At 41.9% G+C, this 18,492-nt stretch overlaps 1 protein-coding gene across 3 annotated transcripts in view; it reads left to right on the top strand.

Moving 5' to 3' along the window:
- Positions 1 to 18,492, top strand: part of igsf5b (immunoglobulin superfamily, member 5b) — a 34,360-nt gene that overhangs the window by 6,123 nt on the left and 9,745 nt on the right. For all 3 annotated transcript variants that reach the window (XM_077207618.1, XM_077207619.1, XM_077207620.1), the window contains exons 4-6: positions 12,974 to 13,267; positions 14,663 to 14,779; positions 17,441 to 17,465. In XM_077207618.1, the coding sequence (XP_077063733.1) occupies positions 12,974 to 13,267; positions 14,663 to 14,779; positions 17,441 to 17,465 (436 nt within the window). The remainder of the gene's footprint in view (positions 1 to 12,973; positions 13,268 to 14,662; positions 14,780 to 17,440; positions 17,466 to 18,492) is intronic.

The raw sequence follows: 18,492 nt of genomic DNA, 5'->3' as shown, positions 1-18,492 counted from the left end.
CATGGTTTTCGATTTGCCCTCATGTGTCACACCTTTGTCTAGTTAATAATTAGTCCATTGTCTTTCTCTGTTAATACATAGCCTTCATTTTCAGCATTTCTTTGTCATGTCTCCTCATTACTTTGGTGGTTGTTCTGTGCATCTTGTTTTGTTTTCTAGAGGATAAAGCACATTATAAGCAAGGAACTTGTGGGAATGAGTAAAGCTATGTGCAATAACCACAATCCTGTGCTAAAATTCAGGCCCTAAGTAGACAATATATGCATTCATATATACATGATTTATTTATATATTATATCTATATATTCAGGATTTACATTGATATATTCAGAATTATAACTATATATTCAGACTTCATATAATTATTTCCTGTTTGGCCCTTCATTATAAAAACTTCCTTATATATACAGTAAATATATATACACACACACACAGTCAATTATTCGATTTGGACGATGCCCCAAAAATATCTGGCAGATCATATTTGGCAGGCGTTATGGTGCTAGGACCCCAAATTTCTTATATTGTTATCTTTTTAGCGATAGATGCTATTTACGCTAAGCCTAAAATACAACGAAAAGTATTTTATTTCTACTAAGTGTAAACAGTTGTTAGATACTATTCATACTTAGTGCAGATAGTATCTGCCACTAATTGCACTATCTACTATCTACTATCTACTGCTTTCTTTCTGTTTTAGGGAACGACAACGATATACATAAAATACGTGTTTTCTTTGAGTTTTCCGCGTACTGACGACACCATTGTCAAAACGATCCCCATTCACACGGATCCGCGAAAATGACTAAAAACGCTGTATTCCTCTGCCAGGCCATTAGATGACGATGAAATACTATAGACTGAACACGTTATACACATGTGCATGATGTCATCGTCTTCACAGATTGCGTTTTTGTTGTTTACACAGTGACCGTTCCCTATCAGGGAACTCGAGCTGCGTGAAACGCTGTGGGAACGCCCCTGCGTGAGTGCGTCATGAAGCACGTATGAAATCAATCCAATGGCGAGACGGAACGTCATAGGCGGGTGACGTTATCGACCAGGAAACTATAAAGCACTCCCAAAACACAAGCGCATCAGCTTCTGTTACTAAAGCAAGCAGAGTGTGTGAAATCATTCTATACTGTGTTTTGTCTGTCATTAGTTGTCACTAGGCAGGAGTTTTCACTTATATATTCTCATATATATATAAAACACTATATATCATTATGGCGAGCGAGCAACAGTTTAGGAAGTGTGTTTTCCCCTGCACTCGCTTTATTACTGGCGGGGATACACATGTACTATGTGTTGCTTGTTTAGGAGTGCAGCATGCCCAGTCAGCTCTCGAGGGGGCTCTCTCAGCTCTCGAGTCAGCTCTCTACCTCTACGGACGCTGCGCTCCCGCCGATCGCTCTTTGAGGAGAGCGGTTCGGTGTGCGCTCCCCGCGGATCGGGTCCCGCTTTTGGTGAGGCTGAGCGGCGACGCCTATCCTGGGGATCTCAGTTGGATCTAACAGAGGGGTTTGAGACGGGCTCTGCCTTATCTCAGCCTTTACCTGTTAGATCCAGTGCCTCAGTCCCGGGTTCGGAAGCACGCGCTGCGGTTGGAGGAGCTGGATGTTGAAAGTATTGATAACACACTAGAGACTGGGGACTCGTCACTTCAGTCTCCTGCCAGTGAGGAGCTAATGGAGGTGCTCACTCGAGCCGTAGAAAAATTAAGCATTGAGTGGCCAGCTGATAGGCAGGAGTCTAAATTAAAATCTAAACTAGATGAAAGATTTTTGCCGTCTCACGCTATGCCTCCGCGCCGGTGTCTTCCTTTCTTTCCAGACCTCCACACTGAGGTGTCGAGGTCCTGGAAAAGACCTGTATCTTCTCGTATATTTAGTCAACAGACCTCCTCTTATTCCAATATATCTGGGGCTAAGTTTTATGGGTATGGGGCGATGCCGAAGGCTGAGGAGACTCTCGCTAGTCATCTCTCTCCCGATTCGGCATCGTCTTTTAAGACACCGGCATTGCCCACCAAGCCCTTAATAAATACTTCGGCTTTGGTGGGCAAAGCTTATTCAGCGGCGGGCCAAGCAGCATCATGCCTTCACACCATGGCGATACTTCAAGCGTATCAGGCTGATCTGCTTAAAGATGTGAGCGAAGGGGAAGAGGTTAGTGCTGACGTGATAAGAGAGCTTCGTCAGGCAGCAGATTTATCTCTCCGTGCCACCAAGGAGACGGCCAAGTCAGTGGGCCGTTCTATGGCAGCCCTGGTGGCCACGGAGAGACATTTATGGTTAAACCTCTCCAATATGAAGGAGAAGGAGAAAACTTTCCTCCTGGACGCCTCCGCTTTCAACTGCTGGCCTCTTCGGTGACTCGGTAAATTCTGTCATCGAGAGGTTTCAGGAAGAAAAGAAGCAGGCGGCGGCGCTCCAAAAATTTCTTCCCCTTCGCGTACACGTCTCCGGGGCTGCTGGGCGGGGGCAGCCTCGTCCGTTTACCAGCTCCTCACACCGCACGCAACAGAAACAGAGCGTCGCGTCTCGTGCTCCTCCTCAGCAAAACTGGGACGAGACGCGGCGCTCTCAGACGAAGTCTTCGAGGGGTAAGGCTGATCTGAGGACAGTCATTATGGCCAAGAAGGCTTCGTCAAAAAAGTCCTGACGTCTCTGGCGTCAGGATGCTGAGGGTAGTCCCCACCGTGAGAGAAAGGAGTTCACCGCATTACACGGTGCCCATTCTCTCTCGGTGCCCTCAGGGGTCCGTTCTGCCAACCCCGCCTTCGTGCCGGGGCGTAGACGGTCCCAGCGAGTGTTTCCCCGAGGGGCGCTCGCTCCCTCTGAGGAGGGGTCCAGAGCTGTCAGACGAGTTGTTCCCTGCCGGTGCGCTGTTACAGGGCACTGTGTCTGCAGCTCCAAATATTCTCGAGAGGCTGGAACCCTTAGTAGATTTTTTGGCAGAGTGGAAAAACCTTCCAATTGTATCTCATTGGGTCCTGCAGACAGTCGAAAAGGGTTACGCTATTCAGTTCAGGTCTCGTCCGCCTCGATTCTGGGGAGTCCTACCTACAGTGGTGGGCCCCGAGCAGGCTCTGGTTATGGAACAGGAGGTAAAAACTCTTCTGCTGAAGGGCGCTATAGAACGAGTTCTTCCTCCCAGCAGGAAGTCAGGTTATTACAGCCGGTACTTCATCGTTCCGAAAAAGGATGGGGGGTTACGTCCAATTTAAGATCTGCGCCTGTTAAATCGTACAGTAGGGAAGTTCAAGTTCAAGATGCTTACGCTCAAACAGATCGTGTCACAAATCAGATCCGTATCAATATCGGGTTCTTCCTTTCGGCCTAGCACTGTCTCCCCGGACTTTCACGAAATGTATGGATGCAGCTCTGGCTCCGCTGCGACTCCAGGGCATCCACATTCTAAATTATATAGACGATTGGTTGATTCTAGCTCAATCGGAGCATCAGGCGGCTCGGCATCGAGATGTCGTTCTCGCTCATATCAAGAAACTGGGGTTGAGGCTCAATGCCAAGAAAAGTGTGCTATCTCCGCTTCAGAGGACCACTTTTCTGGGTGTAATTTGGGATTCGACGACGATGCAGGCACGTCTGTCTCCTGCTTGTATCACTTCGATCCTTATGGCCGTCAAACAAGCAAAGCTAGGCCAGTCACTCACTGTCAAACAGTTTCAGAGATTGTTGGGTCTGATGGCAGCAGCGTCCAACGTTATTCCTTGCGGCCTGTTGTACATGAGACCGTTGCTGTGGTGGCTCAAAATCAAGGGGTTCTCCCCGAGGGGAAACCCGTTCCGCATGATCAGGGTCACGCGACGTTGTCTTCGCGCCCTGACCATGTGGAAAGAACCTTGGTTCCTATCTCATGGGCCCGTGCTGGGAGCTCCTTGTCGTCGTGTAACGCTAATGACAGATGCCTCCCTCACGGGCTGGGGGGCGATCATGAGTGGTCGCCCTGCTCAGGGTCTGTGGCAGGACCATCATCTCTCTTGGCATATAAACTGTCTAGAAATGTTGGCTGTGTTTCAGGCTCTGAAACACTTCCTCCCAGACCTGAGGGGTCATCATGTTCTTGTCCGGTCAGACAACACATCGGTGATCTCCTACATAAATCACCAGGGAGGTCTGCGTTCGCGCCCGCTATACAAGCTGGCTCGCCAGATCCTTCTATGGTCACAGGGGAAGCTTCTTTCATTGAGGGCGATTTATATCCCAGGGTATCTAAATCTAGGGGCAGACATCCTGTCGAGGCAGGGGCCGAGGCCCGGGGAGTGGAGACTCCACCCCGAGGTGGTGGAGCTCCTGTGGAAACATTTCGGTCGTGCCGAGGTAGACCTGTTTGCATCCAAAGAGACATCACACTGCCCTCTGTGGTTCTCTCTAAGCCTTTCAGTACCCTCTGGGGTTGGACGCTATGGTACAGGCGTGGCCGAGGTCACGTCTGCACGCATTTCCCCCGATTGCTCTGCTCCCAGGAGTTCTGGAAAGGGTTCGCCGGGACAGGGTCAGTCTACTGTTGGTAGCCCCGTACTGGCCGGCCCAAGTATGGTTTGCGGACCTGGTATCTCTCCTTGTCGGCCCTCCTCTGGAGATTCCGATCAGGAGGGACCTTCTCTCTCAGGCGAGTGGGTCGCTTCTTCACCCCCACCCAGAGCTGTGGAATTTGTGGGCTTGGCCTCTGAGGGGGCCCAGCTCGTAGAATCTGGTCTCTCGACTGAGGTCGTTGAGACCATCCTCCAATCCAGAGCTCCGGCCACGAGGAAATTATATGCTTTGAGGTGGAAACTTTTCACGTCCTGGTGTGGGCAACACCGGCTGGACCCAGTTAACTGCCCGGTGGGTGCAGTGCTGGAATTCCTGCAGGAGCGTTTCTCCACAGGGTTATCCCTCTCCACACTGAAGGTGTACGTGGCGGCCTTATCTGCTTACCACGTCCCTTTAAGTGGAGCCTCTCTCGGGAGACACCCACTTGTAACTCGTTTCCTTCGTGGCATTTTGAGGCTGAGGCCAGCAGTTCGCACGAGGGTGCCGACCTGGGACCTTGCGGTTGTTCTAGAAGGTCTCTCTCTAGCTCCGTTCGAGCCCATCGAAGAAGTTTCTGAGAAATTCGTTACTCTAAAAACTATTTGTCTTCTTGCTATCTCTTCTTTAAAAAGGATAGGAGATATTCAAGCTCTATCGGTCTCTCCCTCGTGCTTGGAATTCTCGCCCGGCATGGTAAAAGCCTTTCTCCTTCCTAGACCGGGCTATGTTCCTAAGGTCCCTACTAATTCTGTTAGGCCTATTGTACTGCAAGCATTCTGCCCTCCTCCTTTTCTGACGTCGGACCAGGAGAAGCTTAATCTGCTCTGCCCAGTTAGGGCTTTAGACGCTTACGTCCACAGAGCTGCCCTGTGGAGGGAATCTGAACAGTTGTTTGTTTGCTTTGGACCACCCAGAAAAGGGTGTCCCGCGTCTAAGCAGAGGATGAGCAAGTGGGTGGTTGAGGCCATCACACTTGCCTATGAGTCGGCTGGTCAGCCTTCACCCTTGGCGGTCCGAGCTCACTCTACTAGGAGTATGGCTGCTTCTAAAGCTCTTTTGTCAGGAGTCTCTCTTCAGGACTTTTGTGATGCGGCAGGCTGGTCCTCACCGCATACATTCGTCAGGTTTTACCACCTTAACTTCAGCTCCACTCCAGGGGCGCAGGTGCTTTCGTCCGAATGTGCGCCTTGACTACACACGACGGACACTTGCTCGTATGGCGGCGTTGGTATTAGCGTTCCCACAGCGTTTCACGCAGCTCGAGTTCCCTGATAGGGAACGTCTCTGGTTACGTATGTAACCTTAGTTCCCTGAAGGGAACGAGACGCTGCGTGTCTGTGCCATACTCCCGGCATGCCCGTGAGCACTTGCTTCAGTCTTATCAGAAGCTGATGCGATTGTGTTTTGGGAGTGCTTTATAGTTTCCTGGTCGATGACGTCACCCGCCTATGACGTTCCGTCTCGCCATTGGATTGATTTCATACGTGCTTCATGACGCACTCACGCAGGGGCGTTCCCACAGCGTTTCACGCAGCGTCTCGTTCCCTTCAGGGAACTAAGGTTACATACGTAACCAGAGACGTTTTCAACTTTGAAAACCATTTTCTAAAACTTTGCATTTTCAGGCACCCAAAACGCTGTTGTCGTGTAAATGAACGGCCAAAACGCATACAAAGTTTTACGTTTTTAGTTGAAAAAGGTGTCGTGTAAACAGCCTTTAAGTGTATTGTAGTATGTTATAAAACAAAATATTTGGTTTATATGATATTTATTAAAGTCTATGTGTTGTTTTTAATGTGCTTTAAGACAAACCATGTGTAAATTCATAAGTCAACACCATTGCTGAGTATTTTCTCTTTAAAATTGTAGCGAACCAAAGACAGTCTCAAAAACACGGTTTGAAATCGCTGGTGTTTCTGACGTCACAAACTACATTGTAACCAATCAGATCAACGTGTGATCGTCAACGAGAGGACCTCTGAGCTGAGTGAGTGAGTGGAGGCGGGGCTCATTTGCATATTCATAGAACCACATATAATAAATGAGGCAAAGGTGTTCAGTTACAATCAAGTTATTTTAAGCCATGCAGATTTTTTTTTAAAGGAAAAAAACGTTTAAATATGTAATTTTGGTGATCAAAGATGAGTTTTCGGGGGGAAAATTATAGACTACAGGGGGACTTCAAAATCATAAATGGATACAGCCTTATTGGGACATTACTTGTCCCTCTCCCTATTTTTGTATGTGTCAGTTCTTATTCAGAAGGTGCAGGTGTATTTGTTGTTCTGCTCTGAAAAGTGTGTAAGATCTAAACTTTTTGCAGTTTAGCTAGCATTTCAAGTACCAATACACCGAAAATCACCTTTACAAAACCTCTACAAGACCCCTGCAGGAATACTACACAGGTATCAAGAACTGGATTTCATATGTGCTTCCATCCGGTAGGAAAAATTAAAATCCTGTAGAACTCCAGGATTTATTTTCATAGGCCTGTCAGTAATAAACTGGCCTATCAGATCTCTTTTAGACAGCTAAAAGTCCAATGTTCCTCAGTATTCCATAGATAAAACACATCAGTCTACAGGCACATAACCAAATCAATCACTTTTTAAGACCTAACCGGATTTATTCCTCAATAATGAATCTATTCTGTGACTGCAACTAAACCACAGCTCAGCTAAAAGCTAAAGAAATGACCTGAGACTCTCTCTATGGAGTAATCCAATTCATCACTAAGATCACAAATTTGGCTTGGTATATGTCCCTATTAACAGCCGTGTGTGTTTAATAGAGCCGTTCCATGTGGATGTGGGGCAATTCTGTGACTAACAGTGCTTTGGAATTAATTGGGCGCCTTGGCATTCATTTTCAGTTAGCAGTCAGCATCTCTCGCAGTGATTTGTGATACACTGGGTCAGACGTACAGTTGAAGGGCGCCCACAAATCTTCAGGGAACCACAAATCCTCTTCGCTCCTTTCATTACAAAAGGCTCCCATTCATTTGCATGTGCTGGACTAAACGCAATAGTGGTTTCTCATCAAGACAAACAGACCGGCCCACGGGTGATTGTGTATATGTGTGCAGAGATTCACAATCGTCATTGTTTATGCCTTCAATTACTGTATTGACTTTTTTACTGATGTGGACGCCATGTGAAAAAAGACCAAAAAGTACCATTTGTGAACATAGTATACATGTTTTTATGTGGTAACTTTTGAAGTATATCTTCCCTGCTTTGTTCAAAGAAAGTTTTTCTAACCTTCAATTTGATAATTTTGCTTTTATAAATGAATGTTTTCTGAAATCGCCACCTTGTAAAATAGTTACATTTTTATTCACTGTTAAAAAATTTGTGTGAAATTACAATATATTCCAGGTTAATAATTGCATTACTTTCACAATAATTCCACAGTAGGACTTCTCTTGACTCTAACGGCACTCTTGGAAATTTCCTACAATCTACAACAACATACTGAATAGATTATGTTGTGGAATTTCTTGACTCTTGTTGGTTTTATCTGTGCTACTGAACTTATTTTTGGTTCACATTTAGCAGTTTGTGTTGTTTGTTTATTTTGTAATGTTCAGAATTTGTCTTTTTAATATTATTATTTCTTGAGTGTCACCATTGTTGTGTTTTGTATGATGAGTATTGATGTCTCTGCATCATTAGGAGATGGAAGGAAAAAAAATAGGGTTGCAAGATGTTGTCTGACCCTTCAAAGCTAAATCTCAGCAGCTTCTTTACTATTGATAAATATCCCTACAAAACAATTATGAATTTGAAATAAGTTATTGGTAAATTTTTATGCTGAAATAACGCTAATAATAGTATACTTTGACTACCTTAAAATCAGCCAATTAGCTTATTTTATATTCTAGGTTGTCATTGTTTTAATAAATGTTTCCATTTGTCACACTTCTGACTTTTCTAGATCAGAAATTTGAATATGATTATACAAGGTTCAAGATCCCAAGCAAATGGAACACTGATCACCATTGTGGTCACTTCAAAACAATTACAGTACTAAACAATATAATTTCTTATAGTGGGATCATGGTTAAAGACAATTTTATCATGTGAATTCACAGTAAAACAAGAGCAGTAAAATACTGTGATGTCAGCATAATTTTGCTGTTGATTAACAGTAATTTGTAAGAAAATTACCCAGCATACTTTACTTTCACTGTCAATTTCCTAGTAATTTTTTTTTTGTTTTTACAGTTGTAACCTGTTATGACCTCAAAACAATTTTACCATAGTGTGTTAATACATTTTGGTGTTTGCATCACATAACCAGCTCCATTTGTATGGCTTTTCTGACATAGTAATCTTATAAGTATGAGTCAAGATAAAATAAACATTAACACTAATGTTCAGGTGTGTGTTATTTCTAACACGATAAAGCATTAACCTTTTACATGATACAAAAACCTCAGACAGCAACATAGTGTCTGCCCAGATCCGGCCCACATCTGGTAGCTGTTGAATCCACATGTACCAGATGTGGCCCGGATCTGGGCAGACACTATGTTGCTGTCCGGGCAATGTTTTCAGATTCATGTTCATCTGTTTTAGATAAAACTGAATGTGCTATTAGCGCCAATCAATTCACTTTGAAAGTGTTGCGATAAGTGCAAGAAGCAGCATACATTCAATTTAAAGAAATTACTCTGACATGATATTTTTTTATATTTTAATTGATAAGAAAATATAAGCCATTTTGGGTATGTTGCAGGCATTGCGGGTGGTTGCCCGGGTGTTGCTAAGGTGTTCTGTGGGGGTTTTAGCATGTTGCCAGAGTGCTCAGGGAGTCATCAGGTTGTCCAAATCAAAAGAGCCCACCCACAAGTCTCTATGATATTCTCGTCCCTAGTTTGGGTTCTCCTTCAATGTAAGTATGGGATATTTTTTGCCGTTTTTATCATTCACACAAGTCCTATGAGTCCTAGGACATAATACTGGGACACATTAATTCTAATCTTGAATACTATATTGGATGGATTGTATGTGAACTGGGACGTAGCCCATCTCTTATTCATATTCACTTTCGTTATGACTTTCCTCTACAGATAAGCTTGGCACGAGAATCAGGCTTAGGACGTAAATCAGGAAGGGCTAAACGTGTGTCAGGCTTTCTGACTCAGGATTGCTCACAAAGCTTTTCATTAGAGGCATGGCCAGCAATACTTCTTCCAGATTAAACGCTGTCTCATAGACAGTAATTTTCCCTGCCTGGCACTCCTGCTGGAAAAAAAATCACCCAGTTGACACGGGATGAATGGCTCTGCTTTCAAATTACACAGTCAAGACCAGACACAGACTCAGCGGTAGATATTTATGCAACTCTTATTGTTATCACCAAAAAAATACATTATGAAAATATTCAGTCTGTAATTTGAAGTTGATAATGATTTCATTTCAGGATAACTTACTGACACATAACTCACACACAGTTTTTTTGTGCTATGTATGTGACTGTCTGATCAGCCTGGTGTCACTGTTTGGGCCTAAAACTAACTTTTTGCCACACCTGCCAATGGTCGGTGACTTAAGAAAATTTACCGGCAATGCATTTTTATTTTTACTGGCCATAAAACTGTTTTTGCAAAGACGACTTGGGTTACTTGCATGGGTTATAGGGCTTAAATCAAGCGCAGCATTGAGATTAGCTTTTGAAAGGGAACAGGCAGTTATGACACCAACATTTTAGATACCAGTGAAAATTCACAATATTCAGGTGCATAAAGTAGGCTAATCAAATGTAAAATAACACTGCATAGTCCTCACTGTATAATTTAACAAAGATGTATCCTTATTAAAGTTTCAAAAGTTATTCAGTCAAGAGCAGTGAGTATTTTTTAACATTAAAAATGCAGACAGCAGCAGGTATATTAGGCTGCTGTCACTTTAAGACTGAATGTATGGATCCAATATACTGATGCATTCTGTACACGTTTTTTCTTTCTCAACTGTTTATGTTCATTTAAGACGTAACTGACTATGTTTACTAGGATACTTGCAGACACAGGCATTTTTTTAAACATTTTTTTTTGTGAATTTGTTCATTCAAGCGCAAGAAGATGTGAAAAATAACTCGATTTAGTATTGCACTCTGTTTAAACTTCCCTCACAGCATGCAAGTAATGAATTTGCGAGGATGCAGTGCTGGCATGTCAACTGTTCCAAACGTCATTCACGTTTGTTCACGTTCATGTTCTCACACATTGTATTGTCAGAATTCATAAAAATGTTACCGGCCACCAGTTACTGATGTTGACTTTTCAGTTCTGAATGGCTCTGTTCCTCACACGGATTCTGAACAGTTGGAGTACAGTGTAATATTAAAATTGTTGTGTTTATGATCATTTTATGGTGCATTTTATATTCTTATATTCACAAAACTGCTGTGTCTTATGGCAAGCAAAATACATATTACATAATTGTTAAACGATTATAGACATTTGATTCTTTTTAATATTTCAAAGTGTAGTTTTAAAGTACTGATACCTCAAATCATATAGCTTATTGATGTTATTATGATGATCAGACTTTGTTGCCTGGTTGATGTTGAGCTCTTTTGGTTATAGGATCACATAGCAATTGCCCAGAACATAGCAACGCCATAGCAATGTGGCAAATACCCCACAAGAACCTAAAAAATGCTCTGTCAACCAGCCAAAACATCCTAGTAGTGAGTTTGCATTTGTATCATTCAAACACGTAAAAATCATCTGTTAAAATATAATTTTAAAACATTTTTATTTATTCTAACAGCAATATCTATCTATCTATCTATCTATCTATCTATCTATCTATCTATCTATCTATCTATCTATCTATCTATCTATCTATCTATCTATCTATCTATCTATCTATCTATCTATCTATCTATATATATATATATATTAACAAAGACTCTAAGGCTCATGACATGACTTATGAGGTACAGTATAAGACAAGTATTAGCCTTACTCAGTAAAACCTTTACAAATGAATTGCTGTGGCCATGCAGTTCACTAAGAGAAAGCGAAAGTTTCAACTAATTACCCAGCTGTCTATAACAATTCACTGCTTTACCTTTTGTTTCTCTTTCCAGGGCGAATAAAAGCCTATAATGTGTTCTTTCAAAAGAGACAATTTACCCGTCACACATTTACCAGTCACATCAACTAGTCAATTATGAACCATCAATCATTTAAAAATTGTGGAAAGTGGAAAAGAAACATATAAAGTGGCCTTAAAAGGTATTTAAACACCTACACTTAAAATGTATAAATGTCTTTGCAATATTTTATAAAATAGAAAACCGAGCGACATTAATTTAAAAGAAAAAGCACATGCATGCTTTTCAAGCAAAACATTTCACAAAAAGTAATTTGTTAGGTTTTAATCGTTTTAGACTATATCATTTTGGACATGCAAATTTCTAAGGCCTCTAAATTATCAACATAATAATAAAACTTGTTAGACACAATCTACCAGATGCCTTCTGTCGTCTGATAGTTTATACTTTTTAGCTAATAAACGGCCTTTTAGTATAATTATAAATATCCACCTTCAGGTCTTGCTTCACATGTCTTTTAGCTGTGAAATCTTTAATTATTTCTAGAAGGTGAACATAAGAATAACTGTTATATTGTTAGTAATATTTCAAGATGAACACTTACTCAATGTAAGTATCAAATATGATACATCAGGCTTTTGAAAAATGTGTATTTGTACAGTAATCATTTTGTATTGCATTATATGTGTTGTCCCCCAAAATTCAAAACTTCAGAACATAAAACTACTCATCTTACTACGATATACGAATGACAACTGATATTTAAATGCATTTTACATAAGTAGTTTGCTATTCCGCTCTAAAGATCTCATATGAGCCATAAAAGTTTCATGTCAAGCTTTACAGGGTTAAATGATAAAACAGGTTTTAGTTTCACTGTAAGAAAATAATCTGTAGAAAAGTGGAAAGGTTCCAGTTATACTTTATTTTAAGGTGTCTTTGTTACACGGTAATTATACATTTAAGTACTGAGTAATATTAAGTAACTACATGACATGTACTTATTATAAGGTTAGGGTTAGTTGCATGTAATTATTCATAGTTATTACTATAGTAACTACATGTAGCATGTACAATGCAAAATAAATGCATCCATCTTCCTTTAACCTAAAAACACAAAGCACAGCTTAATTCAAAATACGTGTAAAACAACTGATACGTAAAACATCGATGTGGAATCTATACGTAAAATACCTTAATTGGACCCTATTTTTACAGACTTTTGCTGTTGTGAGTGAGTATGTTTTGTCAATTAATGCAATATAATTAATATATGCCGTTAACAATTATGATGAGATAATAATATTTGAGATAGCTCAACTTTCTGAGGAAACATAACTCAAAATGTCTTGTTTTAAATCTAGAAAAAGGAAATGTCAGGATTTTGGAGGGTGACCTGTCAGTTGAAGAAGGAATGCGTGTCACCTTCCATTGCCAAGCGTTTGGCTGGTATCCGAAGCCTTCAGTGTTCTGGGTGGTCAATGCCTTCGCTGTGGACAGAGGCGACTACAACACCAGCAGTCTTCAGGACGCCAGCGGCTTCTTCAACTCCACCAGTGTGCTTGAGATGAAAGCAGAGGCGAGCAGCGCAGTGGAGTGTGTGGCGTCTGTGTCTGCAGCTTTAGCCCAGCAAACCAGCAGCGTCAAGCTGACTGTAGGTACGAGTGATCAGACATTACTTAGCTCCTACTGCAAATAAACTAATGCGCATTAATAGTTTCATCACTTTGTTTAGGTACAATGCAGTTACATCTTGCATATTGTATTGCAAAACACTCGTGCTGCTATTGAGGTGGTATACGGGTGAGGTTCGGCACAGGTTTGGTGGTATACGTAGGTTTAAGAGGATCGGTTAAGGTGTAAGGGAAGGGTCAACAGCGTAATTATTGAAGTAAATGCAGAAATTAATTACAGCTGTAACTACACTGAACAAAATCATAAACGCAACACTTTTTTTTTTGCCCCCATTTTTCATGAGCTGAGCTCAAAGATCTAATACTTTTTCTATGTACACAAAAGGCCTATTTTTCTCAAATATTGTTCACAATCTGTCTAAATCTGTGCCAAAATAATCCATCCACCTCACAGGTGTGGCATATCAAGATGCTGATTAGACAGTATGATTATTGCACAGGTGTGCCTTAGGCTGGCCACAATAAAAAAACAGTCTAAAATGTGCAGTTTTACTGTATTGTTGGGGTCTGGGGGGTCCGAAAACCAGTCAGTATCTGGTGTGACCACCATTTGCCTCACGCAGTGCAATGCATCTCCTTCGCATAGAGTTGATCCGGTTGTTGATTGTGGCCTGTGGAATGTTGGTTCAGCTCATGAAAAATGGGGCCAAAAACAAAGGTGTTGCGTTTATAATTTTGTTTAGTGTATAAGCAGTACAATGTAAAACATGTATGTACACAATAAATGCATTGTATCAAATTATTAATTTAAATGTTAGTACATAGTAGTTACAGACAATATAAAGTAGGACAGATGGCTTATATATCAATATGAAAAATATAAAAAAAATTGAAAAATATTTCTTTTGTTTAGATTTTTTTTCCACTTGATTTAATTTAATATTATTGTAGAGATACTGCATGTGTTAAATGTGGTGAACACATTTCTGGATCAACATCTCAATTAACCAATCAGATTTGAGTGACTTTGGTTTATGTCAAGTTTAGGTTTACAACCAGGCTTAGGTGCTTCTACATCAGTGTTATTCACTTATCATTTCCCTCTGATTTTAGGGATAACTTATGGGTAGGGTTATGTTTAGGGCTAGGGATTAGGTCAGGACTATATACCTGTATGTTTTGGACTGGATTGTTGTACCAGGATCAATAAAATATGTTGACCCAGAAACATGTCTTACTTGAAAAAAATCACGCTGACCGTTTATGACATATATGACAGTTTATATGATATAAGTGACAGTTGGTAAGTAGGCTGCATATAATGTCTTCTCCTTATAGCTATAAAATACTGAATAAATGCATTGGGTCAGTTTGTGCATATAAATTGAGTGGCCATAAACGTACAAATGTGTTTTACAGTGGCACCGGAAACTGCACAGGACCACACAGTTGTGATCGCCGTGATAGTGTCGGTGTGTACGATCATTCTGCTGGCAGCGCTCATCCTCATCTTGTGCTATAGAAAAAAACGGACAAGTAAGCAAATTCACTTTACATTTTTCCTAAAAGTTCCCTTTAAATCTCTCCTGCAAGTTATTAAACCAATGAAGAGAGAAGTTAGCAGTGCTTGCCATAAATCGGAGCAAAGGCAAGGACACATTGTAGTAGATTGAGCTGTCAGCAGTAAAGGGCAGTTTAAAGGTTTTACTGCACCACTCACCTGCCATACAAAGTGCTTACACATCATTTAGGAAAATGGATAAACCGTTAAAGATGGAAAACCTATTAACAATGTAATTGTTCGAAATGTTCTTTGTTTTTATCTTTCTTTGCTCATTATTTGTCAAAGCACACATTATCAGTGGTTAATTTAGAGATATATTCTACTAAGACCTGTGAAAAAAATAGGCTATTGAAAATATATTACACCAAACTCTCTGCACTTTAAAATGCCATCCAAACTTTTTATAGTTCCATTTTTGATCTGTACCAACTGTACATAAGGTATTAGATATTCATTAAGAATACTGACAGATTTCTAAATGGGAATGAGTAAACATGTTTCACTACTAACACATTCAATATGAAAATATTTAATACAATAATAAAAACAATGTTTTGAGAATATTATATTTCAAAAGTATATTTCGTAGGGTGTTATCGATCGAGACCTCAAGGGGGTGGTCGAGACCACGTCCTCCAATCCCGCTAAGCCTCAGCAGCAGCCTCAGTGTGGAGCAAGCTGTAGGAAGTCGGCCCCGCCCGTCCATGCCGCTGCCAAACCAGGAGGCAAGCGGAGTTGCAAATGACCCTGAGACGGGCGACCCAGAGGTGGATCAGACTGCTCTTCATGGTGAACGCACGCTCCTTCCCCCGGTGGAGGGCCGGGCAGTGAATCTTTTGTTTCCTTTTGTTTTTGTTCCGCCACTGGCCCCCGGTACCACAATTTCAATAAAAGAGCAGTTTCTGAAACCTCTGGGTCCCAAGAGGGCACGCTTGGTGGTCGACAACGCTATGCCTTGTCACCTTCAGACCCCTCTTTCATTGCCAGCAAGCAGCAGTGGCTGTGTTCCGGACGCACTGACGCCTCAGCACACTCTGCCCTTCGATGGAAGCAGGTACGTGAGAAAAGTGCAAACTCAAACTGAGGCCGCTCCAACACTGGCTCCACAATCGAGTCCCGAGATGGGAGTGGCAGAGAGGCTCGTGCCGGGTTCAAATTACCCCGCACTGTCGCCTACTCTTAGCTTATGGTCGGACCCTTCGTTCCTGCCTCTACGAGGCGTCTCTATGCGCTGAAGTGGAACCTGTTTGTTGAGTAGTGTTCTTCTCACGAGGAGAACCACCGAACTTGCTCGATCAGAGCTTTGCTTTCCTTCCTGCAAGATAGGTTGGAGCGAAGGCTGTCTCCCTCCACCTTTAAAGTAAATGTTGCCACTATCGCCGCACATCACGATGCAGTTGAAGGTTAGTCGCTAGGAAAGCACGACCTGATCGGGATCGAGGCCTGAGGGGCCTCATCCGCTCTCTATACCCTCTTGGGATTTGTCTCTGGTCCTTTTGGCACTTCAGAGACCTCCTTTTGAGCCTTTGCAGTCAGCGGAGTTAAAAATTATGTCCTGTAAAACAGTACTCCTGGTTGCATCGCTGTCTTTGGAGGAAGCAGACCTATCCCTGGCTTTTCTCTGTCCCGCTCTGCACCTATACGAGGACAGAACGCAAAGTCTCAGGACCTCAGACCAGCTCAGACCAAAGTTCCCGCTCAAGTGTCGGCTTGCTGCGCCACTCCCCTCCACATGGAGCGGATAGGTGGGCTTTTTTGCTCCAGTCGAGCTCCCCACTCAGGCGAACCCTGTAGAGTTCCTCCTCACCCCTCCGGCAGTCGGACGTTGCGGAGTGTCCGACGCGAGGCCTAGTGCTCCTATGCTTGTGTAACTTGTGCTAGGCTGGGTTCCATATGTGGTGATCCCTGCAGCAATCCCATATGCGTATTCTTCCACGACCAGCTCCCTTCAGTGAGCCCGTGTCTTTCCCTTGGTTCGTTCTGTAGACAGATGATAGGGCTCCCTGAAGTGATCCCAATTACGTTGTCACGTTGACGTTACGTCTCCCGTTCCCTCCTTCAGGGAATGAGGGTTGCATTAGTAACCGAGATGATTCCAGATTAGTTTAAGTCTAAACTATATTTTGACCTGTAAAATCCCATTTATTTTTACTTGTTGCCATATATTATTTTTTGATATATTTGTTAGGTAGTATACAGTGGTCAGTGGATCTCAAATTTGTTATAGTCTCTTATCCTCTTGTTGCACCATGCAGCTATTAAGATGTCATGCTATTCAGGCTTGCTACCAGGACTGCCTGAGGCTAGAACCAGAAGTATCAAGTTCCATATATGATATTCTGCTAACACTTTAGTTCAGGGTCCAACTCTCAATATTAGCTAGTTGCTTATTAGCATGCATATTACTAGGATGTTGGCTTTTTATTAATACTTAAAAAGCACATATTAATGCCTTATTCTGCATGACCATATTCTATATCCCTTAATCATATCCAATACCTAAATTTAACAACTACCTTACTTACTATAAATAAGCACAATTAGGAGTTTATTGAAGCAAAAGTCCTAGATAAATAGTGAGAATTGGACTCTAATCTAAAGTTTGACCAGTTTTCTTTTTTTTTCTTTTACAGAATTGAGCTCTGAAAATAAATTCAGGTAAGACTTGTAAGAGAGGTAAGAGTTGTTTTTGTACATTACATCCATTTTGAGTATTTTCTCTTCTGCACCAATGCAGTACACATAACATACATAAGAAGAAAATGTATCAATAAGTGACAGAAGTCTTAAGCTTTCTGGACATTGAACATCATCTACTTTTCCCGGTTATAAAATGCTAACACGAACACAGTAATGTTTCATAATGTACGAAGGCTAACATATGAAGAGATAGCTTGATGAAATTCCAAACACTGCTATGAAACAAACTGATTTTGTTCAGTATTGCATACTATATTGCATACATATTTCTTGTCATATCAAGTCATCACCTTCATTTATACACCGCTTTATACAATACAGATACAATCAGCTTTCCGGGTATAAACACGTATAACCGCGAAGTAGGGTCATTTTTCAGCTGAGGTCAGTTCAGTGTTGATTAAATTCAGTTCAATTTAAAGATAATCAAATATGAAGTGAGTTCAATTCATCTATAGAGCAGCTCTGTAGAAAACAGTGATGTCATTGTCTAGCCCAGTTCAATTCTCATCAGTTCTTTTAGTTTCAATAGTGTCAGTGTTTCTAGTTCCCTGAAGACCTCTACTCTGGCGTTTCATTCTGAACATAGCCACTGACTCTTATGTTGTATGTAAGAAAAACGTCTACGGTTACGTATGTAACCCTCGTTCCCTGAGTAGGGAACGGAGACGTTACGTCGGATGACGACGAATGGGGTTTCGCTTAGAAAGCCTATCAACTTCGAGTATTACAAAACGAGCCAATGGCAAAGAAATGCCATGGGTCTGCGGAATTTGCATGGCGTAACTCCGCCCCACCTCGTGGGTATAAAAGGAGGAAGCCGGCAGCAAGCAGATATGTTTCTTCGCTGAGGAGCCAAGACTGAGCTCAGGCGATCCCCGCGGTACAGCGGAAAGTGGCAGGCAGACGTAACGTCTCCGTTCCCTACTCAGGGAACGAGGGTTACATACGTAACCGTAGACGTTCCCTTTCGTTGTCACTCCGA

The sequence above is a fragment of the Siphateles boraxobius genome, unplaced genomic scaffold (genome assembly GCF_051911475.1).
Source record: "Siphateles boraxobius isolate OS27281-9 unplaced genomic scaffold, OSU_SipBor_1 6, whole genome shotgun sequence".
Taxonomy (NCBI): Eukaryota; Metazoa; Chordata; class Actinopteri; order Cypriniformes; family Leuciscidae; genus Siphateles; species Siphateles boraxobius.
This window is presented reverse-complemented; position numbering and strand designations above follow the sequence as displayed.